This window comes from Carassius gibelio, chromosome A14 (genome assembly GCF_023724105.1).
Source record: "Carassius gibelio isolate Cgi1373 ecotype wild population from Czech Republic chromosome A14, carGib1.2-hapl.c, whole genome shotgun sequence".
Classification (NCBI taxonomy): domain Eukaryota; kingdom Metazoa; phylum Chordata; class Actinopteri; order Cypriniformes; family Cyprinidae; genus Carassius; species Carassius gibelio.
This window is the reverse complement of record NC_068384.1, coordinates 22,065,173-22,089,834: the sequence shown is the minus strand read 5'-3', so window position 1 is coordinate 22,089,834 and position 24,662 is coordinate 22,065,173. Positions and strand designations below refer to the sequence as shown.

Here is a 24,662-nt window from a genome sequence, read left to right as displayed (position 1 = left end):
ATTACTTTCTGTGACCTCATCTATGTTGCGTGTCAAATTTAAATATGTAATGTAATAATTAGGGTTGTGCCTGAAGCTTATTGGGAATGGCACGGATAATGGCTTAAAAAACTAATAACGGACAAGGAATAGTTCTGCCTGTAAACTCAGCTGAGGATGGCACAGTCTGGTGTTTGCTAGATAACAGATGAGTCAAGGGATCAGCACAATATTATACAAACTATGTATTATTTGTATATATTTAAAAGGCAATGATTTAAAGCTTAGGCTACGATATGAAACGAATGAATAGAATAAGCACAGCGCACTCACCAATCAAACAGCTGCGTTGCCACAGAGGCAAGGCTGTGACCCACTGATGCGGTCAGCTGTCAAATCGCTCCAATCACTACCTCTCTCCTATTAGACATGGGACATATATATACATGGGACCACTGCTCGGTAAGTATGCTCAACGGCTCGCAAGCATTGCGATACAGCTAAAACAGCATGAGAGTTAAGTTTATGTCATTCTTTTCACTTCTTACTTGCTGCTTCCTGGTCATGGATACTTCGGACATTATAGTACAAATCCTTTCAAAAGAGTCTCCGGACGAAATCCCGGATCATGGCACGAAGACATCGATCCAACCCTGCTAGTAAGACGCAGCTTTAGGATAGCAGCCAGGAATCCTTTTTCCATCACCGAATGGCCCATAGAAAGGATTTTGTCCACCTTATACTCTCCGAATCTGGATCGTGATCAGCTCACGACTCTTTTACAAGAAGTCAATCAAGACCTGCAGCCCCCATCTACCAATGCAGTGTCTTCTCTTCCCCGATCTACCGGACGTAAAGCCACAGAGAAAATAAAAAAATATCTCCACTCCAAGCGGACCCAACTCCAAAGAAAGCAAAAACAGCAAGTGCCTCTTTAGCTCCGGTACAAGGAGAAGACAAGATTCTCTCAGCGCTGCTCTCAATTCAAGAATATGTGCTTCCTAGTAGATATCTCGGGTCAGCGTTACCTGCCACTTCCACTGGGCTGCCCTTCTTCCCCCCAGCAGCTGCCGTTTCTCCTCATCTGCGTGCTCAAATCCTGTCAGGTAACAACATTAACTTAGTTAAAATAATGCTTTGTGCAAAAACTAATGAGAGAAGGATCATGGATTGTGGAGACATATCTGACATACCTATTCTTAAAGATAACGAACCAAGACTTACCAAACGTTTAACCATGGCAGAATTTAATGTTGCTTTCGGAGTGTTCAGAGACATTATTTGTGAATCCAGACAGGAGGAAGGAATTAGATACCTATTTAGCCATCATCTCGGATCTCGCTATGTCTTACGGAGGCACACTATTCTTAGCTTCTCTCTGCTCCAAGACCACGTCCACCTATGATACTAGCACTTCGATGACAGGACAGGTGAAGCCTGGAAGACAAAACCCTGTTTGTTTCCATTTCAACTATAATGTTTGTACTCGTTATAATTGCAAATTTTTTCATGCTTACAGCTATTGCTGAAACAGTCAAGGTTTTCTTGTCCACGATGCACAACATTTTAAAAACAGAAATAAACACTCCAGTGAACACTAAAGAGCTATCCAAAGCTCTGGGAAGGCATCCAAATCACTGTTTCTTGTCTTACCTCATTTTAGGACTCAAGCATAAGTTTCTAGCTGGTCTTTCCAATATGTCAACCTCTCATTTACCTGTAAAAATCTCCAGTCAGCTAACAAAGATCCCCAGGCTGTATATGATCTGATGGATAAAGAATTAGAGAAGGGGTACATGATCGGACCTTTTGATCAACCACCTTTCAAACTGTTTCGCATTAACCCTTCAGGAGTCGCAGTTAGCAAATACTTTGGAAAAAAACGCTTATTTATTGATTTATCTGCTCCCCACAGTAGGGGTTCCTAGCATAAACAGTTTAATTCCCTCTGAAACTTTTTCCCTGGCTTATTCTACAGTGGACAACGCAATTAAACTGAGCAAAGCAGAGATCTCTGACGCCTTCAAAATCATGCCCCTACATCCCTCTCAGTGGCACCTTTTCGGGGTCTGGTAGCGAGAAAAAAAATTATTTTTCAGTCAGACTCACCTTTGGGTGTAAATGCATCCCAATTTTGATACACTATCAGAAGCACTTTGCTGGATCCTACTAAATAATTTCAAACTACCATTCGTTCTTCACCTGCTGGATGACTTACTGCTGATAGACTTTCCAGATGCCTACCCATCGCGCAGCATCAATTCCCAGGTCAAAGCATTCGACAAATTCGACATTCCTCTCGCAGAGGAAAAAACAAAAGGCCCTTTTCATGTACTCGATTTCCTGGGCATCACACTAGATTCAGTAAAAATGCAAGCGTCTCTTCCGCTAGACAAACTAAAAAGGATTAGAGGGTTCATTAGAACTTATTCCCGTTTACCTACCCTAACAAAAAGGGATCTTCTTTCCCTGTTGGTCCATCTCAATTTTACCATGAGGATTATTCCCCAAGGTCGTTCCTTCATTTCCAGACTTCTAGATCTGTCTAAAACAGTCGAGAGTATGGATGACACAGTTACATTAGACAAAGGATGCAGGTCCGATTTAAAATTCTGGTCAAAATTATGCGACAACGGTATGGAACGGTATTTCCTTCTTCTACTAAGAAGATATTGAAACTCAGTTAAATTGCAGTTCTTCACCGACACAGCTCCTTCCGTCTGGATCGGGGGGATTTTTAACAATCATTGGTTTGCAGAAAGATGGCCAAAAGAACTTAAGGAACTGGCTCCCTCTATTCAGTCCACAGCACTTGTGAAACTATATCCTATAGTGATTGCTTGCTTATTATGGGCAGATCAATGGTCTAGAAAAACATCCTTGTGTTTTGTGATAACTAAGCCGCAGTCAATATCATTTACAAGGGTCGCTACTCTGTGCCTTTCATTAACCGCTTTATCAGGCGTTTAACCTGGATCTCAATCATGAACAACTTTACTATCAAAACTACACATATACCTTGGCTGGATAATAAAATAGCTGACTCTTTGTCTCGATTTAATTTCCAGGAATTCAGACGCCTGTGTCCGGGAGCTGCTTCTTCACGACTGGGCTACCCGAACTTCAGTCAAACAGTCCTAGAATGAAAACATTGTTGAAAAAAATACCTTAATTCAGTCGCACTCTATATGAGAGCAGGGCTAGCAAAAACTACACTTAAAACCTACGACTCTGCGTGGTCGTCTTTTCAGATTTCTGCAACGCATTCTCGGTGCCTAAACTTCCAGTTAACATACCAATTATATGTGCTTTCATTACGCACTGCTTCGAATCCAGGAAACTTAAGCCTTCCACCATCAAGATATTTATATCAGGCATCCAATTTCACATTAGATGTTTAGATCCCTCCTCTCAAAGCCTCAATATGCCTTCTCCTCAATGGATTAAAAAAGGAAAGCCCTGCAATTCTACTACAGCTCTCTCTCGCGCAGGTGCATATGATGATAGATAAATTAAGATCAGGTCTGTTCACTCCGCACTCAAACTTGCTTCTAGAAGCAGCGTTCCTCACCGCCTTCTACGGATTTTGTCAGAGGAGGGGAATTCACTATTCACTACTGTTTCATGTAAACATTTTAACGAATCTGTGTGTTCCTTCCCTCAATGTAAATTTGCTCTTGTCTGTAGCTTCTTTAGCATCTGCTTGCCCATGGCAGTTCAAGCTTCATCCCGTCAAGGTCCCTACTCTGAAAAAAGTGTTCACCCCTCTACTCCTATTAATGTCCCATTACTCTTTTCCTATCTCTCTTCTCATCCTGATCCGTCTTTAATTGATTTCCTAATTACTGGTCTTTCCCAAGTGTTTCAGGTAGGAGTCCTTTCCCCTCTCTCTACTTCTTTTGTAGCAAAAAATAAATTACAATCTGCTCTCACTGATCCAGTTGTGGTCTTCGCTTTGCTCAAGAAAAAAGTCAATAAAGTTTATGTACTCTGTCCTCTCAACTCTCCTCCCTTTAGTCAATTTCAGGTTAAATTGCCCCTCGCAAATATTCTTGAAGAAAATGGCTAATATTTTATTTGCCCTCTCCCCATGAATGTATCCCCTCAGAAACTTTTTCTCTGCATTATGCTTAGGTCGATAATGCAGTTCAGTTAATCAAGCTAGCTGGCCAAAATATTTGAGTAGCTAAAGCAGATATCATGGACACTTTCAAAATCATACCAATTCATTGTTTTGATTGGGCTCTCTTCAGAATTAAATAGAATTCAAAATTCTACATCGCAGTCAGACTTACCTTCATATGCCGGAGTAGTCCAAACATTTTAACCATCTCTAAGAAGCACTGTGCTGGATCCTGTTGGATGTCTCTAAGCTTCCTTTCATTTTTCAGATTTGTCTAATTAATCAGAACTTTTCCCAGACGCCACTCACCTCTATTTTATTTTATTTTGTCAAGGGCAGCTGTTAGCTGAAACCTGGCCGAAATATTTTTGTAACCTAGCTTAAGTTTCCATTTAGTCGGCTCTTTACGAAATCTATCCTATCGGGCAATCCTATCTTTAAAGCGATTTATAATCCCGGTCACAGTAATATGGTAGCTGATCACTTTCTCATTTTCGCTTTTTCAGGCTTTCAGATGTCTATGCCCATCAGCCAAGCAGGATCCAACTTCCTGCCCAAACCTTTCCGAAATACTGCTGTATTAGATGTTTCCTTTAATGATCTTCTAAATTAAACCAGACATTATATTGCTAAAGGTGTTGCTCCTTTTACTTTGAAAGCTTATAAGTCTTCTTGGTCTTTGTTCGTGATGTTTTGTCTATCGTATTGGAAACCATTTTTTCCTATTCTAATTTCAACCATTTGTTTGTTTTAATGTTTACAACTATGAAAATCAAAATGTAAAGTTATCTTCCATTCGGAAACCGCTAGCAGGCATTCAGTTTTATGCTAGATATCATAACCCCGATTATCCAAGTTTTTTGTCCCATCTGTGCATTTGCTTCTCATTTAGCCACTGTTTTGGAAAGCTGAGGTTTGTCACCTCTTCAATACACTGGTCATTCCTTTAGGATTGGGGAGGGCCTTTACTGCTATTAGACCTGAACCAAAAACCATTTCAAGGCTCAGCAAATATTATCAAGTTGTCCTCAAGGTCATTTAAATGCATTTACTGGTGGAGGTGTAATACCTATTCATATTACTCTTAACAACCTCCATGTTTTACTGTCTGCAGCTTAACTTTCTGTGGCCTGTCTTTCTCAGGTTTCCCCTCTGTAGCCTTCTAAGGACTTTGAACTGAATTGTTCCATTTAAAATGATTCAGTTCGATTTGGTGAATTGAATGATTCGTTCGCGAACTGGATATCCAGACTGCTTTGTTTTTAATTGTTTTGTTTTGTCCTTTCTGGACATGGACAGTAGACCGTACACACAGCTTCAATGGAGGGACTGAGAGCTCTCAGACTAAATCTAAAATATCTTAAACTGCGAAGATAAAAGACTGAAAGAAACGTCCCATCCTCCCTGCAATCACTGTCCAAAGCCACGTCCCCTGAATGCATTTATGCTCACAGAACCAAATACCAGAGATAACATTATTACAATATATATATCAGCGGTTCCCAATTCCAGTCCATGTTCCGAACTGAAGTAAACCCTGCTCAGGGAGTAGGGAGCAATGAACACAGTGTAGGGATCATATCGATAGGAACACAGTTCATTCACGTAGCTCGAGTTGGTCATCTGAATCGGGAGTGTTAACTAAGCCAGACATGCTAAATATGTGCACGAGCACTGGAATTGGGAACCGCTGGGCTACATCATGTGTCATTAACCAGCGAGAAAACTTTAAAAGTATTACAATACCAGGGAAGGAAGACTGGGTTGTTGATGTTTGTCTGTCATTCTAGCTCTGTCTGCACAGCGTGTGTAAATGCACTAATGATGTAGTCTGTCTGCGCGAGCAGTGTGAGCAGAGGTATGCAGATATATACATACTCTGACAGGCAGATAGGAAAGCTATTTAAACTGCTACCGAGCATTTTGATTGGACGTACACTCAAAAAAATAAAGGTTTTGTGGCACTGTTCGTTTTACACAGATATTTTTTGTTAAAACAACACAAATATATTTAGTTTTCAGCCAAAACACAATTGTATTGTGCTTAATCAACTTAAACTGTTTAATTTTCAAATTTACTTAATTATCAATTGTTAAACTGACATAAAGGGTTTAATTTCGTCATTCAGAAAAAAAAAACAAAACAAAAAAACATTTCCAGCGCATTTGATGTTGACGGTGCGGAGAAGTGCAAAGAAGGTTCCGGGGGGTTAATGTTTACAGCTCTTGAATGTTCAATTATTTTTGGATTATATTATACTGCCAAAGATATATTGTGTTCAATAAACCAAAAGTGGTTCCTTTCTGAACTGACTTTAGGGCATGCAGGGAAGAAAATGTTTTTTAACTGATGTTTAATGAATGCCTTATGAGTGCTTTATTCATGAAAACCTGGTTCATTTATTGGTCAGAATTCACCTAATCACACGTCAACCGCAAAAAAGTGTGTGTGCCTCATTTGTCTGTGTTTATTTACCGAGATCAAGTTTGTTCCTTGAGTGGTTATTCATAAATCAGAAGTAAATCATTGTGACAGGGTTGAGCATTAGCTCTAATGTGTATTGATTGTCTGACTGTTAGCACACACTCTATCATCTGCTGCGTGTGGAAATATCTACAAAACAAATAATACTGACCGACAGAGCAAAATATCTGTTGAGATGGACTAACATGGTCAAACACAGCCTCCTACACTAATGTCACACAGATAAATAGAAATGGGAGCGCTTAAGTTCTACTGGGAAGTCTCGTCATTCATTACTCGTAGATCTAGCCCATCATCAGTCGACACCTGCAGTAAATAAGTTCTGTTCTCACTCATCATTGCATTCACAGATACTGACGCTGGAATTCACTACTAGGTCAGGGAAACTCTCTCTTTAAACTAAAGATTACGACATATCGTTTAAAATGAACCTTCTGTGAATGATTGTGTAAATGACGTCCCTGTCCAGAGTTGGCAGGCTATTTGTAACACTAGGTGGGGTTTGTTGTAGCACCAATGGAATGTTATTAATCTACAGGATTCCCATCATCTTAGCCCTGGCTATTTGATCCACGGTCCGCCTGTGTCTGTAGATTCAACCACACTGCATTTGATTATGTGGATACTTATCTAGATATTTTGTAGATATTTTCCCATCTGTTAAGTTAAATGAAGGCTAGTATCTTGCTCTGTTTTTATTGTACTCTGATTTGTGATACATTAACTGTAATACAGTTCTTGCACACTACACAACATAGATTCTAGCTCATAGAGGGAATGGGGTGAAAGACTCAAACATCCAGCTGAACAGATCACACTGCACCCACAGGAATTACTGGATTACTGTAGCAATGCCACATTTATTTTCATTGTTTTTGATTAATATTCATGCATTATTGATGATTTATTATAATTATCGCTCCACCATCTGTATTATTGGCTCTGTGTGTGTATTTCTGTGTTATTCCCAGATGAAGTTGTCTCACGAGATCCTGAATGCCACCGTGTGTCATGGTGGTCACGTGATCATAACACAGAAGTTATTATTATTAGCCAGCTTACCAGCGTTTAACAGCGTTTGTGCTCGCTCTGCTCATTTTTGCTCAGATTGACTGAACTGTTATTGGAGTATACTGCTGCCTCACTTTTCACATTTTGGATTACTCACCATGGAGGATTTTAACAGTTTCAGTTGTTTTATTGGAACTGCTCTTGGACATTCATTCGTTGACATGGCCCGGTGAGACTGATTCAAACATTGTATATGAAGTTCTTGGACTTGGTCTGTTTACATTCCTGCACACTCGTTTTGCGCTGGCTGTGTTGTTTATCAAATGTGTCTTATTGTATAATACTCATGAGGGTTTGATACAGATTCTGAGTGTCTACTTTTTTTCTCTCTCTCTTTCTTTTGTGGAATGAACATTTCCCTCCTTGATTTTGGTGTACTCTACACAGAGTGTTACAATATATCGTTTCAAAGAGTTCAAGTAAATAACAAAATGAAAAATGAATGAAAACGATATAAAGGGGTCAGGTGTTGCTTAAAAAGAACATTGTTTGGTGTATTTTCTGTAAAGAAATGCGTTTATGCAGTTTAAGGTTAAAAAAACACATTATTTTCCACATAGCGTATGGGCATGGTTGAGCAACTCTAAGTCTTGTGGAGCCATACGTTAGCATCGCTAGTTATGAGGAACCGATGTGCTGAGAACCTCTCGGTTTATGCCAGCTGGAGCTTCTGCAGAAGATTTCAATCTATAACACAGCACTTCCTCTTCTATTGTTTCACACGATAGAAACCATCACAGACGTTATAATGGTTTCCACTACAAAAACCATTAAAACCAATAGCTGGAGTGTGTTTTGGGACATATTCCATAAGGATTTAGTGGTTTTAACAAACACCAATCGAAGGAGACCAATTATTAGTAGAGACTCACAGGGATGGTTTCAGTTTCCATTCAAACCAGTACCAATTCTCATTAAAAGTGGTTAAGCCATTACAAATTCTCTGAGACTACAGTTAAAAACCCAGTACCTTTGGTTGGTTGATTTGTGTGGTCTCAACAGGAATACATTCATCCTCTTCCCTGAGACAGTAGACAGTGTGAAGTAAAAAAAATCACTGCTGTTTCCTCAACACAACACCAGTGTTTATACTTTGAGGAAACCAAGCTACAAGCTTATCTATAGATGTCTTTGCACATTAACCACATTAAGCAGAGTGTTTGTAACACTGAGAGTCTCGTCTGCGGTGGATGTCGGTCACGCCGTCACTTCATGACTGTTGCTCTATTTAAAGATCTTGCTCGAGTGATACAGCATGATAATGGCACTATTTGACGCTCATCCTCTCACCGCAAGCTGTGTCTGAGTAGATCTCACCCCAATCCATGTTTAATCAGAGTTTACTGATGTTCATCTACACATCCCTCTCTAAGAGATCTCACAATCAACAAGTTCAACTCCAAACCTCACGACAGCTTCTTTCTTTGCTCATCATGATGCTTCCTCAAGCTTTATTAGCATCAAACTAACATATTAAAAGTAGGGCTGGTATGCGATTAGAAATTGTAATCGAATTAATTACATGATGTGGTGATTAATTAATCGAATTTGAAGAAATTGCTCTGAAAAGATAATTTAAATTAATTGTTGTGCAAAGCATCAAACAGAGATTACAAAAAGTATAGGTTCAGCAAAAAATTTTTTGTTCGATAAAATTTATAACATACACTCTTTTGGACCATGTGAGTGAATGATGACAGAATTATCATTTTTGGTTGGGTAAACTATAACTTTAATAATTTTTTCCTTCATTTTATTATTATTACTGTGAAAATATTAAATGATTTCATCACTGAAATGATACCGATCGATCTGTGCTGCACTGCTTCAAAGCCAACGCAACTATTGCCAATGGTTCAACAACATGGACTAAGCCTCCATCACACAGTCAGCTGTTGCTCTGTCTATTAGTCATCAGTCGACTGAATGAAACGGATCCACAGGTCTGGGGCAAGTGCGGCAAACGCACTTATAATTTTAACGTGTTATTTTTCAATTAATTAATTGAATTAACGCATTAATACCATCTTTAATTAAAAGTATTATAGTGCATAAATGTTTGTCTTGTATGCTGTCAATGAAATATTCAATGCAGTGCTAATACATTAAAAACATTTTATATTTTATATTTATATATTTATTGTTTATTTATATGATATTTTATTATATATTTATGCATTTAGTTTATACATTTATATCATTATAATTTTTGTGCACAATACATTAACTTTAAATCATAAAAAAATATACTAGAAATAAATATTACCCAACATGCTGTGAAACTATTGTTTCAGGTCAGCTATCGCATTAACTAATGTTGGCAAATGAAACCTTACCATAAAGAGTTAGAGTTTAATTAATGTTAATTAATGGAGTGCATTTAATAAACTCTCCTAAAACTTGAGCCAAACCTCTGGTGTTTTTGAGATCTGTATCAGTCACATGACTTTAGCACCAGTATATGGAATCTATTATTATTATTATTATTATTATTATTATTATTATTATTATTATTATTATTATTATTATTAGTCATTTTCAGAGCTTGAGAGTAGTGATATCTGTAATCTGCTGTGAACATTTTCCTTTCAAAACATTCTTCTTTTGCCAAACCTTTTGAGATTTCAGTGCGGGGTTAACTGAATTACGTTGTTATCTCTTGATATATTTTTGAGTTTTAGAGCCCCTTCAGCATCTGAGAGAGACAAATCATTTGCCTTCGGCACTTGAGCAAAACAATAACGGTGCATGACAATCTCTGCCCACACGTGGTGACGACGAGGATGATGAGGAGGAGGAGGATGTGTGCGGGGGATCAGAAAGCTTGCAATGTGTCAGATGACACTGAGATAAATGTGTGTGTTATGCTGCTGTCGTGCCCTGTAAGAAGACAAGCGGGAAGGAGGCTCTCGTAGCGGCCCATCATTCATCTATGAAGAAAGCTCTTAGCAAATGTCTCAGCTCCTATTATCATGTGACACGGAAAGAGTCCTGACCGGTGACAATGGTGTCGTGAACAACAGACACGACGGCATCCCAGCGGAGACAGCACTGTGAACAGATACACAAACTAACTGTTCACACACTCTTATTCCTCCTTCTGGTTGACTGGGGAGAAGTTGCACAATAACTAACACTTTGAAGAGTTTGTTCTATAGTCACATCCAGTAGGATCACGCAGTGCATCTTGGGAAACCTTCTGTAAACAGCAAATGCAAGTGAACTGTTCTCAGGTCAGAAGTTTGTGAAAAATCTTTCTGTGCTATAATCAATCATAATGCATCATAATCTCATTGTTAGATGGTAATTGCACAGTGAAATGTTGACGGTTACATGCATGTACAGTCTGCTCATTTTCATAGGCTTCTCATGGTCTTGCACAATGGTAATACTACACGATCAAGAACTAATTAGGGCAGCATATGCTAGTGCTGTTGTTTCTAACAAAACGACTCTTCCGAATCATGTATAATAATGAGAGAGCGCATGAGATGAGTTGAGTGTTAAGAGTTGAGTTATGAGTTGAGTTTTTCTGAGTTGAGCCTAGGGGAATGCTAGAAGAGAAGTGGCGAGGTCACATTATCCAGACACACGTTTTGGACGCAGATTTGCACTACTGTGAGTTGTGTGAAGCTGTGCAGTCTGTTGTTTGCTGTACTCAGAGCTGGATTCATCCTGGATGTGTGTACAGAAGAAGATGAAGGGCTGGAGGCTTTAGAAAGAGCTTGCTTTCAAACAAACCCACTCCTCCATCTCCCTCAGTCTGGGCTGGAGGCACACGGTTGGCAGTTAAAAGAGTTTCTGGCAGCTCTTCAGACCCTCATGCCCAGTCATTCAGAACTGCTGCTCATACACTACTGATCTGTTTTTAGATATTCATATGGGACAAAGAGCAGTGCTAGATCACATTACAGACACAACTAGAATTTGAATGTCAATTCTAATAATCATTTTAATAATCAAGACTACAGTGTCCAGGGAAGTCATGTCGTGGACTAGGAGTTAGCAAAAAATGTACAGCTTTCTCAGCTTCTCAAGACTTCGGCTTCAGCACCACGTCAAACTCACCGAACGAGCCGATGACGGGGTTCAGGATCACGCCAAAGTTACTGGCAGGAGAGTTTGATCAGGGTTAACTCCGGGCCAGAGTTGAGAAACACTGAATTACACTTTATTTGGCAACATCAGATGTGTAAAAATGAACACTGATAAACCTGTAGCAGTCTGGATGTTGCGATTGTAAAACTAGCCGAAATCTGTACAGACATCATGATAAAAATACTGAATACTAGCTATCAAAAATTGAATGCACACATATTATCAGCTTGGTAAATTGTAAATTTTGCAACTTTGTTTCTCCTGAATGTTGTGTAAATCTAGCCAATGAAATCACTGAGCAAACCTTGACCTTTTCTGTATAAATGCATCAGATGGTCTGTGGTCTGAGGGTAAAACTAGAGGCTGAAGATTGTCTGCTATGGCCACGTGGAGGTGACGCTCCACATCCACTGATGATCATGACACCACTGATCGATGCACCACACTCACAGCGCTGTGTCTGAGAGAGTCTGAACACAACACGTACCTGTGACTTTGAGCTCTGTGGTCCGTCGCACAACTCTGCTGCCATATTTGAGTTCACAGGTGTAGTTTCCTCCGTCGTCTTCCAGCACCTCCGGGATCCAGAGACTGGTGGTGTTGATGATGATGGAGCTCCTCCACTCTTTCCTCTCACACTCCTGTGGAAACACACCACTCTTCAGCATCCTACTCTCACTCATTTCAAACCCATTATCCTAAAGCTGATAGATTTGTTCAGAAGATAAAAAAAGATGTTTGTTGGTACTAGAACAGCCTTCCAGTCAAAATTTGATGCTTTAAGGCAGAGGTGTCTTGAGCTCAAAGTGTGTTGGATCTGGCTGGAACTAAACCTTGCTGCTTTAAGGTTTGGGGCTGCGACAGAATCGCTATCTTCCTTCCCCTTCCCCATTTCAGGGAATGTTTAGGTTGGGTTTAGGGCTAGGAGTAGACACAGAAACCAGGAACACGCTGTAGGAGATATAACTCTGTACCTTGTACCAGGTCATGATGGGCTGCTTGTAGGGCGCCAGATAGTCGTCGATGTCAGGGCAGCGGATCATCTTGCTCTTGGTGATCTCTGCGCTCTCCTGGTAACGTATTCGACTGCTGAAGCACAGTCCCTCCTCGCTCTCCTCCACCATCAGAGACATGGACACCTTCATACAGTACGTGGAGTTTCTGTCGACACACACGTATAAGACATCATGGCATGATGAAAATACTGCACTAGTTTCAGATCTCACAATTACTCCTCGCTGAGCTTTAGTTACAAACAAAGCTGCCAAAACAGCTTTGGTTTTCTTCTTTGCAGCAGCACATCAGTGCCTCCTTTCCCTCATGAAGGACAGAGATGCAGTGACATTAGACATTACTGAAATCCACCACCAAACAGTGTTTAAGACAGAAGGAGGATGGGAAAAAGACACATGCTGCAAATATACAGTAGGACAATTTTTTGAGCAAAACAACAGCAAAAACTCACTAGCTCAAGTAACATATTAAAACAAAAAAATAAACTCTTTAGCATTTACTTTTATTTTATTCCATATTTCTGTGAACACTTTATACACATATTCCACATTCACCTTCAATAGCTCTGTTGCTTTTGGTAGAGCATCTCTTTGAAGATGTCTCTCTCTCTCTGTGTGTGTGTGTGTCTCTCTCTCTCTCTCTCTCTCTCTCTCTCTCTCTATGTACAAGGTCTCTGTGGGCTGTTTAGGTTTGCAAACACTCAATGATATGAATGTGAACATGAAATAAACCTGGATTCTCCCAGCTCATTTAGCTCAGACTCTAGAAATCTTTAGATGTTTCCACACTTTTGTAGGTCTGCCTGCATTGATTTTCTTTCATTCTGTGTAACGTCAGAAGCGAAAGGCCTGGCCACGGCGGTAAAACAGAGCAATTACTGGCACATTCGATATAAAGAGTTTATTAATTATTAACATCCCCACTGCTCCGTCCTTGTCTTCTTCTGTTACCCCATAACAACACCCGACTGGATTAATTGAGAGTCGTGTTGTGTGATCCTGTTCTGAAAGAATCTGATAACTCATATCATAATGTTCAAAGGGAATCAATTAATGATGAAAAATACAGTGGATCTGAAAAATGAGAATACATCTGCACACAAATAGAGAGAGTTTTTCTGAGAATACTGTGCTGAGATGAAACAAACCGAATCCCACACACAGGAAACGTCTCATTAAACACGCATAGATGCATATTATTCAGATACGTAAAACCATCTTCCCCAGATGACAGCTTTTCCACAGGAAGTCCCTCGATCAGCCATCATGAGTCATGGATATATATTAATTACTTCAGTAACGTGAAAATAAAACATTTCAGAAATCAACCCAAACTGAGCTGTTTCTGGGCCAGTGCATCTGTCAGTGCGGGTGTAGGTATTACTTCTATTACTGGTTATGGAGAAACATGTGTGCTGACTGATGTGAATGTGTCTGGTGTGATGTGGATCAGTTATTAGAGTCCGGGCGACGCGTCTCCTCCTGTCCCTGATGACACTGAGAGTGGACAGTGTCCCTCAGACCTGCTGACCCACACCTGATTGCACTGGCTTCAGAGCGTTCTTCAGCGATCGCTGTTACCACAGCCTGAAGAGAGGAGACGACACTTCCTGTGTGCAGCTGACACATCGCGCCATCTGCCCTCCCTTCAGCTGCTAATCAGGACATTAGGCTAGTGTTTGAGCACTAATGAGGCTTCGCTCGTCCAGTTGTGCTTCAGTGTGTGAAAGCTGCCACTCTGTACATTCTTCTGATGAATCACAAATATTACAAACCAAAGACTACATCTGATCAGTAGAGCTCTGTATGTGTCTGCAGCTTCTGACTGTGTTTATTAGCACTGATTGTATCATTGTGCTCTGTGGTGTTCATTAACTGCTGCGGTGTAATGACTTAAACTGTATTGAACGGGACTGCATTGATTGTTGACTGAGGAGCACGCCTGCAGTTCTGGTGTATTACACACACACTCACCACATCAAAATGCTGGCAGTCCAAGTTGTCTGAACACTGATTTGCAGTGGAAATGAAAAAGCAAAAGAAGAATATGAAGGAGAGATGGCTGTGTGCTGATGTTGTATATAATATTGTGAAGTGTGAACACAGCATTAGAAAGGCGGTTTCCAGACAGAATCAGAAGTGCTCCTCCAGGCTGATGTTGTAGATCAGATCCAGACTGACTCCTGCAGAACTCAGATCCAACACACCTGTCAGGAAGCCATGATCCTGAAGACCTGGATCAGCTGCTTCAGGTGTGCTTCATTAGGACCGGAGCTGAACTCACAGAATAACCTTTAAAATCTCCATTAATAATCTCTGCTTCTCTAGTGCCTTATGAAACACAGCTCCAAACATACGTGTATCTGGCTTGATTTCTTTTTATTTCAACAAATATAATTATATATTAGATTAAGCAGCAAAGTCATCATCTGTGTATTTGTGTTTCTGCAATGATAACATGACCTGCATCCAGACAGTGGAAACATTATGAATGCTGCCGCTGTTGTGCAGTAGAACATTCAAGACAGGTTCATTAAAACACAAATGCACATTAATAATGCTTGTATCATGTACTAACATTAATGAAAGAAACACACTTTCTATACTGGAAGTATAGCTGGAACTGTGATCTATTAAAACGTCTCTTGATGTTCATAGGATTTTAGAATTTACTTTGAGAAACATTAGCTTGGACAAAGTGTCAGGCTGCAGGCTCATTCTGTGCCCGGGAAGTAATCCGGCGGCAGAAAACACTCACTCAGCGCTGGAAGAGCACTGGGGAAGCTGAAGATATCTGAACTCAATAACTTACAGCTTTACTATTGCTGCCTATTTCACAGATTCTCAATCTCCAACAAGCAAATAACCAAAGTGCATTCTGGGTTGAGCGAGCGGAGGTGGATCTTCAGAAAGGCTCTCTGTGCTCTTAAGGTACTAATACCACTTCGCTTCACTCACACGCTCTGGTATACATCTACTGGACTCTAGTGTGTAATGGGATTAGTATTTCAGTAACTGCACACATGTGAAGACATGCCAACATGTCCAAGGCCCAAAAACAGTCATACCTGATTGTGGGCAAGTTCAGAAATGTGATTAATACATGTGAGTAGCAAACTGTAGTGTTGTTTAATGTATATGTGCACACATATCTTCAGACAAACATATTTGTCTTTAGGGACTGCCTGTTATTTTAAGGACTGGTTCTTCTGTTGTCAAGATCTGCTCTGTAAGCAATTCTTATGTTGCAAATTTGTCTTTTTTTAAGTTAGTAATTTTGTGTAGGGTTCATACCCAGGTTGGTGTCATGAGGGGAATGGTCTCTTGCCATCTTTCCTGTCGTTCCCAACTGTCACAACCACACCTGCTACACTCCCAGGATCAGACACTCTAGCCACACCCACTCGTCCCCAATCACCAGAATTCTGAACACCTGTGCATCATCACCAGCACCACATATAAAGCCACCAGTCACCAGCACTCAGTGTCTGGTCTTGCACCGATCTCCTCACTAACCTGAACAACATTCGTCTACCTTCCTGATCTGCCTTACCCTCTTCATCCTCATCGGAATTCCCTCCACCATCGTCTTCGTCTGAGTCACCATCTGTACCACCGTTCACCTAAGGAAAGTTGTGTTGTCTCAGTGTCTTCCACGTGTCAAGATTCACCTGTGTCTGCAACCTCTGATTTATAATAAACACTGTTTCACTGAATCCTCTGTGTCCTTGTCTGTGTCTGACACCAACAAACTCTGGTCACTATGAATGCTTTATCATGCCATTTGGTCTTACCATTGCCCCTCCCTGAAGAATCCATATCCCACTCTACCCATTGTTCTGGAGGGTGGCACTTCTGGATCTGGACATGGGGCTATTCTGTCCCAGCATTATGGCTGTTCTGCTAAATATATTGCCTGTTCTTTTCTTTTTAGGAAACTGAGCCCATTCAAATAGAAATACAATATGGGGAACAGTGAGTTACTGGTCATGAATGTAGAGACTGGTTTGAGGGACCTCTGTGTGTTGATAACAGAACCCTTGAATACACCCAGGGGGCAAATTGACTAAACCCAGGCTGGCTTATTTCTCTCTCTGTTCTGTTATTCTGTCACCTATTTCCCAGGGCCTAAGGAAATGAATGCTTATGCCTCATCCAGAGTTCATACCCAGGACCAAATAAGAGCGACACAACATCCGATCCCAGAATCTTCTCTACAGAGATGTATAAAGTACTAGAGAACCATACTTGAGTAAAAGTACAAGTGCTCTATAAAAAAAGTGACTTGAGTAGAAGTAGAAGTGCTCTTTAAGCACCACACTTAAGTAGAAGTACTAAAGTATTCAACATTTTTTGTACTTAAGTATTGCAAGTAGTCTATTTTAAAATTTACTACTCAAGTACTGAAAGTAAAAGTAGAAGTATTGTGTTATGTAGCTATTAAAGGGGGGGTGAAATGCTCGTTTTCACTCAATATCCTGTTAATCTTGAGTACCTATAGAGTAGTACTGCATCCTTCATAACTCCAAAAAGTCTTTATTTTTATTATATATATTTATAAGAGAAAGATAGTCTGTACCGATTTTTCCCGGAAAAACACGAGCGCCTAGAGGCGTGACGTGTGGGCGGAGCTAAAGAATCACGAGCGCCAGTAGGCTTTTGAGTTGAGAGCATGTGAAGCTGTGACACAGATCCAGAGGCTGAAATTTAACAAGAGCAGCATCAGCAAAGGCGTCTCTATGTGGTATGTACTGAAACTGTATATATTTGCTTAGCGGTTTTGGAAAATGACTAAGTTCCACTTTGTCGTCTTTTTTTTTTTTTAAGCTGTACATGTGGAAACTGCAGTTTGATCACAACATCGCATGTTGTTTACTTGATAGAAGTAACTCGGTTACTCGGTAGAAGAGCGCGCACTTAGGACCCATATAAGGAAATTCCGCTCCATCTACTTCACACAGAGCCATACTCGAAAAAAACTTTCTGAAACTTGTGACAAACCGGAAGGAGTATTTTTGGAACAGAAATACTCCTTCAAACGTACAACTTAATTTTTGAAACTTTGTCCATGTTTAGCATGGGAGTCCAACTCTTTAACAGTGTGAAAAACTCAGTATGCATGAACTAGCATTTCACCCCCCTTTAAAGAAAGTAGTCAAAAGTTTGAACATATTGTTTTTACTATTTCAAATGATTAACCTAAAGGACAATCACAATTCCTTTGACTGTAACTTCTTGTAAACAAAAAATGGTTACTAGGGTTAGTTAGCCCAATTTGCAAAATTATGTCATTAATAACTTACCCTCATGTTGTTTCAAACCCGTAAGACATCAGAGGGTCATTTAGAACTTTTTGAAGCATCGAAGCAATACATTTTGGTCCAAAAAGAGCAAAAACTACGACTTTATTCAGCATTGTCTTCTCTTCCGTGTCTGTTGTAAGACAGTTAAAAACAAAACAGTTTGTGATATCTGGTTCGCGAACGAATCGTTTGATGTAACAGGATCTTTTTGAAACAGTTCACCAAATCGAACTGAATCGTTTTAAACAGTTCGCGTCTCCAATGCGCATTAATCCACAGATGAATTAAGCTGTTAACTTGTTTAATGTTTCTGACACTCCCTCGGAGTTAAAACAAACCAATATCCCGGAGTAATTCATTGACTCAAACAGTACACTGACTGAACTGCTGTGAAGAGAGAATTGAAGATGAACACCGAGCCGAGCCAGATAATGACTCGTTCACGAGTCAAGAACCGTTTCTGTCAGACGCGTCTGATTCGTGAACCGAGGAGCTGATGATACTGCGCATGTGTGATTCAGCGTGAAGCAAACCGACACACAGAGCGTCTGAACAGAACTGATTCTTTTGGTGATTGATTCTGAACTGATTCTGTGTTAATGTTATGAGCCAATGTGCAGTCAACGCCAATGACGCCATTGCATCGAGCGCAAAAGAATCGGTGAACTGTTTTCTTCAACTGGTTTATTGAATCGAACTGTCAGAAAGAACTAACGTTACTGGTCATCCGAAAACCTATGCAACCGGTTCTTGACTCGTGAACGATCTGGCTCGGCTCGGTGTTCATCTCTCTCTTCACAGCAGTTCAGTCAGCACACGCAGTCTCGCTTGTTTCGCTCAATGATGTGCCAGCTTCATCAAACCTGCCATGCCATCTACAGTTCTGGCAGTGGTTTGTAATGGAATGATTCGTAACATTATTATAATTGTAACGAGTAACGATGCAGCACATAAAAAAAATATCGGAGTAAAAGTATTAAACTCAGCGAAAATATGTACCGAAGTAAAAGTGGAAGTAGGAGAAAAAAATAATACTCTAGGAAAGTACAGATACCGCCTTTTAGTACTTAAGTACAGTAGTGAAGTAGTTCTACTTCGTTACTATACATCTCTGCTTCTCTAGTAATCACCGTAGTCTCTTCAGACCTTCTGGATGTAATCCAACAAATGCAGATGGAGGAACCTCCAACAGAGTGAGATGAGGGGTGATGTTTGTCCTGGGCACAATGTATTTACAATCGCATGTGTTCAGGTCATCTTAGAGAAAATCTGACCATGCAGCTTGTTTACAGCAAACGGTGGCCTTCACAGCGGATGTTACCAGATTTGGAAAGAACTGCTCATTTGACGTTTGACGTTTGGGTGTTGACTTCATCACTGACCTCCCACCTTCACAAAGGAATACCACCATTCTGGTGTACATTTGCTGCTTCTCCAAAGCTTGTTGTCCCATTTCTTATTGCAAACAACCTTTGTTTTAAATTTATGGAAGGAGATTATAGAAATCTAATTATCTGTTAAATCAATCATGCAATGTGATTTACTAAGGTCTGTGGTAGTCAGATTACTGGTATTTGGACCATTATTTAATGCCCACAAAAGCATGTCTGGACCCATTTTGTGACCTCATATGAGATTCCACTCACATCGACACTTTTATAGGGATTTTATGTGATATGGGCCCTTGATGTGTTGAACTGCTGGTAAGAAGAGGATTCAGAGAACAATAACCACAGATCTCGCAGTCGCTATTCTCAATAAGCATGAAAAGAGATCACAGATTTATAGAGAGCTGACAGAATACAGTTCATTGTAGGTTTGAAAAACAGGGATCTCCAACTTCTCTAAATATATTCTATTAATGCATATAGTTCAGTTCATCATACAGAGATTTGCCAAATTTATTCATTCATGGTTTTCAATTTTACATTTCGCGGCCCATCAGACAGAGCTCTTCAGGTGTTGAATGATTCCTAGCTATGAGGATTTTAATAAGAATTGAGTTCCTCTCATATAGTAATACACTTTCAAATGTATAAAAAGTTTTTAGCAATACCACAATACCTGCTTCCTATACTCTGTAGAGAACTTTTAACATATTAATAATAACCCAGTTTAATGAGACTGTAAAACAGGTACAGTACACAAACAATACAATTAGGATTTTAAATCTGGTTAACAGGTATACAAGGTTTAATTTTATGTAAAAAAAAATAATGGTAGTAGAACTGCAAGGCATGATAATTATGAATTAATTAGAAAAACATGATTTAAAATGATGTGAGATGAAGATTCATACCACACGACATTTCATGTCAACTTCACATAAACCTTTGGAAGAGAGATGTAGGTTTCTATCTATTAATGGATATTAACACCAATCTGTCATTCTGTCAATCTATCATTATATTTGAGGGTCTAAGAATATACTAGAGTTCACTGGCTTAATTAACTAATCACTTCATTAAAGTACTTTAATAAATGTGTCACTTTTAGCTATGCAAGTCTTTTTCATTTATTGTCCCTGTAGGCAAATTATCAAGAGATGTAAGGGCTAGAAGTACACGTGCATCATTTCAGTGAATTAATGAGACACTCTCACCCTTCTCATAGCTCAATTATGCTGGTCATTCACTTCCTTTTCATAATCAAGAACATTTAAGTCATTCCTGATCAATAGTCTGTCAGTTATCCAGGGCTAAAGCTCACGTTTCTTTCCATGTTGTGTCATGCAGATTTAAATGTCAGCGGTGTGCATTGATTACAGCCACTGCAGACTGATGAACATAATGACATAATCTGAACACACACACACACACACACACACACACACAGACACACACACACACACACTCATATGTAATATGTAGAACACATAGGGATTAAATGAGTCACTTTTTTCTTCTTCATATCCAGTCCTGTTTCCAGATGTTGTCATAAGAGCTGATGACAGCTACAGAGACCCTCGGGTGCTTTAGGCCACCCGTCTTGGAGTTATGTTATATAAGATAGGGCAAGAAAGGCATATGATCTACTGTAAACATGCCATAGGGAGGCCAGGAACCACAGAGAAGCAAGAACACAACTGTAGTTGAAATTGACATTTAGCTAGTGTAAGTCTATATCTCTTAGCTTTAGGCAGGGCTGTTTCTGACCAGTTTGGTACCCTAAGTGAAATCATTATTAGTGTCCTATATACAGTAGCATTGCTCTATAATTCTGTGAATAATACAAAGCCTTTAATGACGTTCCCAGTATGTTTTCAACTGTAGCGTTAGTGTTAAATTCAATTAACAGTATTTTATGTTTTTTTTCTGATAACATTTTAACATATCTTCTTTATGCTAATATTCATTATATTACATTTACATTTATTCATTTAGCAGACGCTTTTATCCAAAGCGATTTACAGATGAAGACAGTGGAAGCAATCAAAAACAGCAAAAAGAGCAATGATATATAAGTGCTATAACAAGTCTCAGTTAGGTTAACACAGTACACGTAGCATGGGGTTTTAACTAATATAATAAATAAAAAGAAAACAGATAGAATAAAAAAATAAAAGAATAGAGCAAGCTAGTTAGAGGTCTTTACACATACACACACATATATATAATTGCATAATAAATGAAAAGAAAAACAGAATACAAAAAGATTAGAAAGGTAGTTAGATTTTTTAAGAATAGAATTAGAATAGTGAGTGTTAAAGTGAGAGGGTCAAATAAAGATGGAAGAGAGAAGAGATGTGTTTTAAGCCGATTCTTGAAGATGGCTAAGGACTCAGCTGCTCGGATTGAGTTGGGGAGGTCATTCCACCAGAAGGGAAAATTTAATTTAAAAGTCCGTAAAAGTGACTGTGTTTCTTTGGGATGAACAATCAAGTGACGTTCACTTGCAGAACGCAAGCTTCTAGAGGCACATATGTCTGAAGTAATGAATTTAGGTAAATGGGTGCAGAGCCAGTGGTAGTTTTGTAGGCAAACATCAATGCCTTGAATTTTATGCAAGCAGGCTTTATGGAAGCCAGTGCAAATTGATAAACAGAGGTGTGACGTGTATTCTTTTTGGCTCATTAAAAATAAATTTTTCTGAATTAATTGTAAAGGTTTGATAGAACTGTCTGGAAGACCTGCCAAGAGAGCATTGCAATAGTCCAGCCTGGACAGAACAAGAGCTTGAACAAGGAGTTGTGCAGCATGTTCAGAAAGAAAGGGCTTGATCCTCTTGATGTTGAATAAAGCAAATCTGCAGGATCGGACAGTTTTAGCAATGTGATCTGAGAAAGTCAGCTGATCATCAATCATAACTCCAAGGCTTCTAGCTGTTTTTGAAGGAGTTATGGTTGATGTGCCTAACTTGATGGTGAAATTGTGATGGAACGATGGGTTTGCTGGAATCACAAGCTGTTCTGTCTTGGCAAGGTTGAGTTGAAGGTGATGGTCCATCATCCAGGAAGAAATGTCTGTTACACAAGCTGAGATGTGAATAGCTACCGTCGGATCATCAGGATGGAATGAGAGGTAGAGTTGAGTGTCATTAGCATAGCAGTGGTATGAAAAGCCAAGTTTCTAAATGACAGAACCCAATGATGCCATGTAGACAGAGAAGAGAAGTGGTCCAAGAACTGAGCCCTGATGTACCCCAGTGGTTAGATGTTGAGACTTGGACACCTCACCTTTCCAAGATTCTTTGAAGGACCTATCTGATAGGTAAGACTCAAACCACTGAAGTGTGGTTCCTGAGATGCTCTTTGTCAGTAGCGTTGATAGGAGGATCTGGTGGTTAAACGTGTCAAAAGCAGCGGACAGATCAAGCAGGATAAGTACTGAAGGGTGGATTCAGGATTCAGCTCTTGCCAGTCTTAGAGCTTCAACAACTGAGAGCAAGGCCGTCTCAGTTGAATGTCCACTTCTGAAGCCAGATTGGTTGCTGTCAAGGAGATTGTTGTGTGTGAGAAATGTAGAGACTTGGTTGAACACACCTCGTGCAAGTTTTGCAATGAAAGGAAGAAGGGAAACCGGTCTGTAGTTCTCTAAAAGAGATGGGTTGAGGTTGGGTTTCTTAAGTAGTGGAGTTATACGTGCCTGTCTAAATGATGAGGGGAAAACACCAGTGTGGAGGGAAGTGTTAATGATGTGAGTGAGTGCAGGTACAACTGCAGGATAAATGGCTTGAAGGAGATGAGATGGAATAGGATCAAGCGAGCAAGTAGTAGCATGATTAGAAAGGATGAGTTTTGAGACTTCTGCCTCAGAGAGTGAAGAGAAGGATGTAAATGAGTGTAAGTTTGCTGGTGATATGAGCTTGAATGATTGTGGTGTGGAAAATTGTGCACTAATGGGTTTAATTTTATTAATGAAAAACGTTGGAAAGTCGTCAGCTATTAGAGATGAAGCAGGAGGTGGAGGAGGACAAAGAAGTGAGGAAAATGTTTTAAAAAGCATGCAAGAGTTAGATCAATTGTTAATTTTGTTATGGTAGTATGTCTTTTTAGCAGAGGAGACATTAGCAGATTATTAATAATAATAATAATATTCAGCTGTTTAAATGAAATTAATACAGTGAATTATTTCTGAAATGAAATGTCATCATATTAGCATTGGAATTAAGGTGCTCATTGCTGCTCCGTCCAGTTGGTGGTGCTCTAGGGAACTATGCTAGTGCACTTCTAAACTTTGACCACGTCTGTATTCTGAAGATACACATTTACTAAACAGTCTCTCTCTTTCAGCTATAAACAGACCCTGGCAAAATCACAATATCATAGAAAAAGAAAGAAGAAGAATAAAAAAAAAGTATTTATAAGTATTATTCAGTATTTATCAAGTATACGACAAGCGTTTTTTTTTCAGCTCCTCTGTCCTCCAGTTTCATCCTTTCATCACAAGAGGCCTTGTTTCAAAGAGAGGATGCGAGGAAAGGACATTTCTAAACTGTGAATCACTGAATAAAGAACAAGGCTGGCAATCAAGCCTGGCTGAGCTTTACCAGCTGTCTCCAATTATCTTCTTAATTGGCTTGATTTAATTAGAGAGAATTGCATTTTCAAACACTGCCACTATGTACAGTCAGAGTATGCACTGCGTGTACACCTGCTGTTAAGATGCTTTTTGCTCAATCACTCACTCATGCTATGGAAACATGGCTCCTGATTCCAGCCGCGATGCTGATGCTGTCTTCTCATACATCAGTAGGAAGTACTGTCAAATAAAGTAAAGGTATGACTGTATATTATGCCTTAAATGTGTATCTGCTATGAATTTGTCCATTCGCTTAGTTTTTCTTTGCTGAAGCTTTGGGTCTGATGAGCTAATGAAATATTTCAACTCAAAACAACTTTTTTTTGTCAATTCTTTTACTTATTTGTCAAGTATCAGTGTAATCTCGGTGTCTTCAGCCTTTATGGGACGTCTCCATAAAACATGGAAAAGAGTGTGTGAAACTGGAAAATACATGACATGTGACAGTGAAACCACCTCGGGAATTTGTGCTGTCATATGTAAACAAATAAAATGTACAAATGTAACATTTTATTTAACAATCTTTATGCTTGTTGGTATGTTGTTTAAAAAAAATAACACATTAAATGA

At 39.5% G+C, this 24,662-nt stretch overlaps 1 protein-coding gene across 1 annotated transcript in view; it reads right to left on the bottom strand.

The window, feature by feature from the left end:
- Positions 1-24,662, bottom strand: part of LOC128026855 (X-linked interleukin-1 receptor accessory protein-like 2) — a 188,582-nt gene that overhangs the window by 53,403 nt on the left and 110,517 nt on the right. Inside the window, exons 4-5 of the mRNA XM_052614091.1 lie at positions 12,731-12,917; positions 12,244-12,397 (exon numbers count right to left, since the gene is read on the bottom strand). Of these exons, the coding sequence (XP_052470051.1) occupies positions 12,244-12,397; positions 12,731-12,917 (341 nt within the window). The remainder of the gene's footprint in view (positions 1-12,243; positions 12,398-12,730; positions 12,918-24,662) is intronic.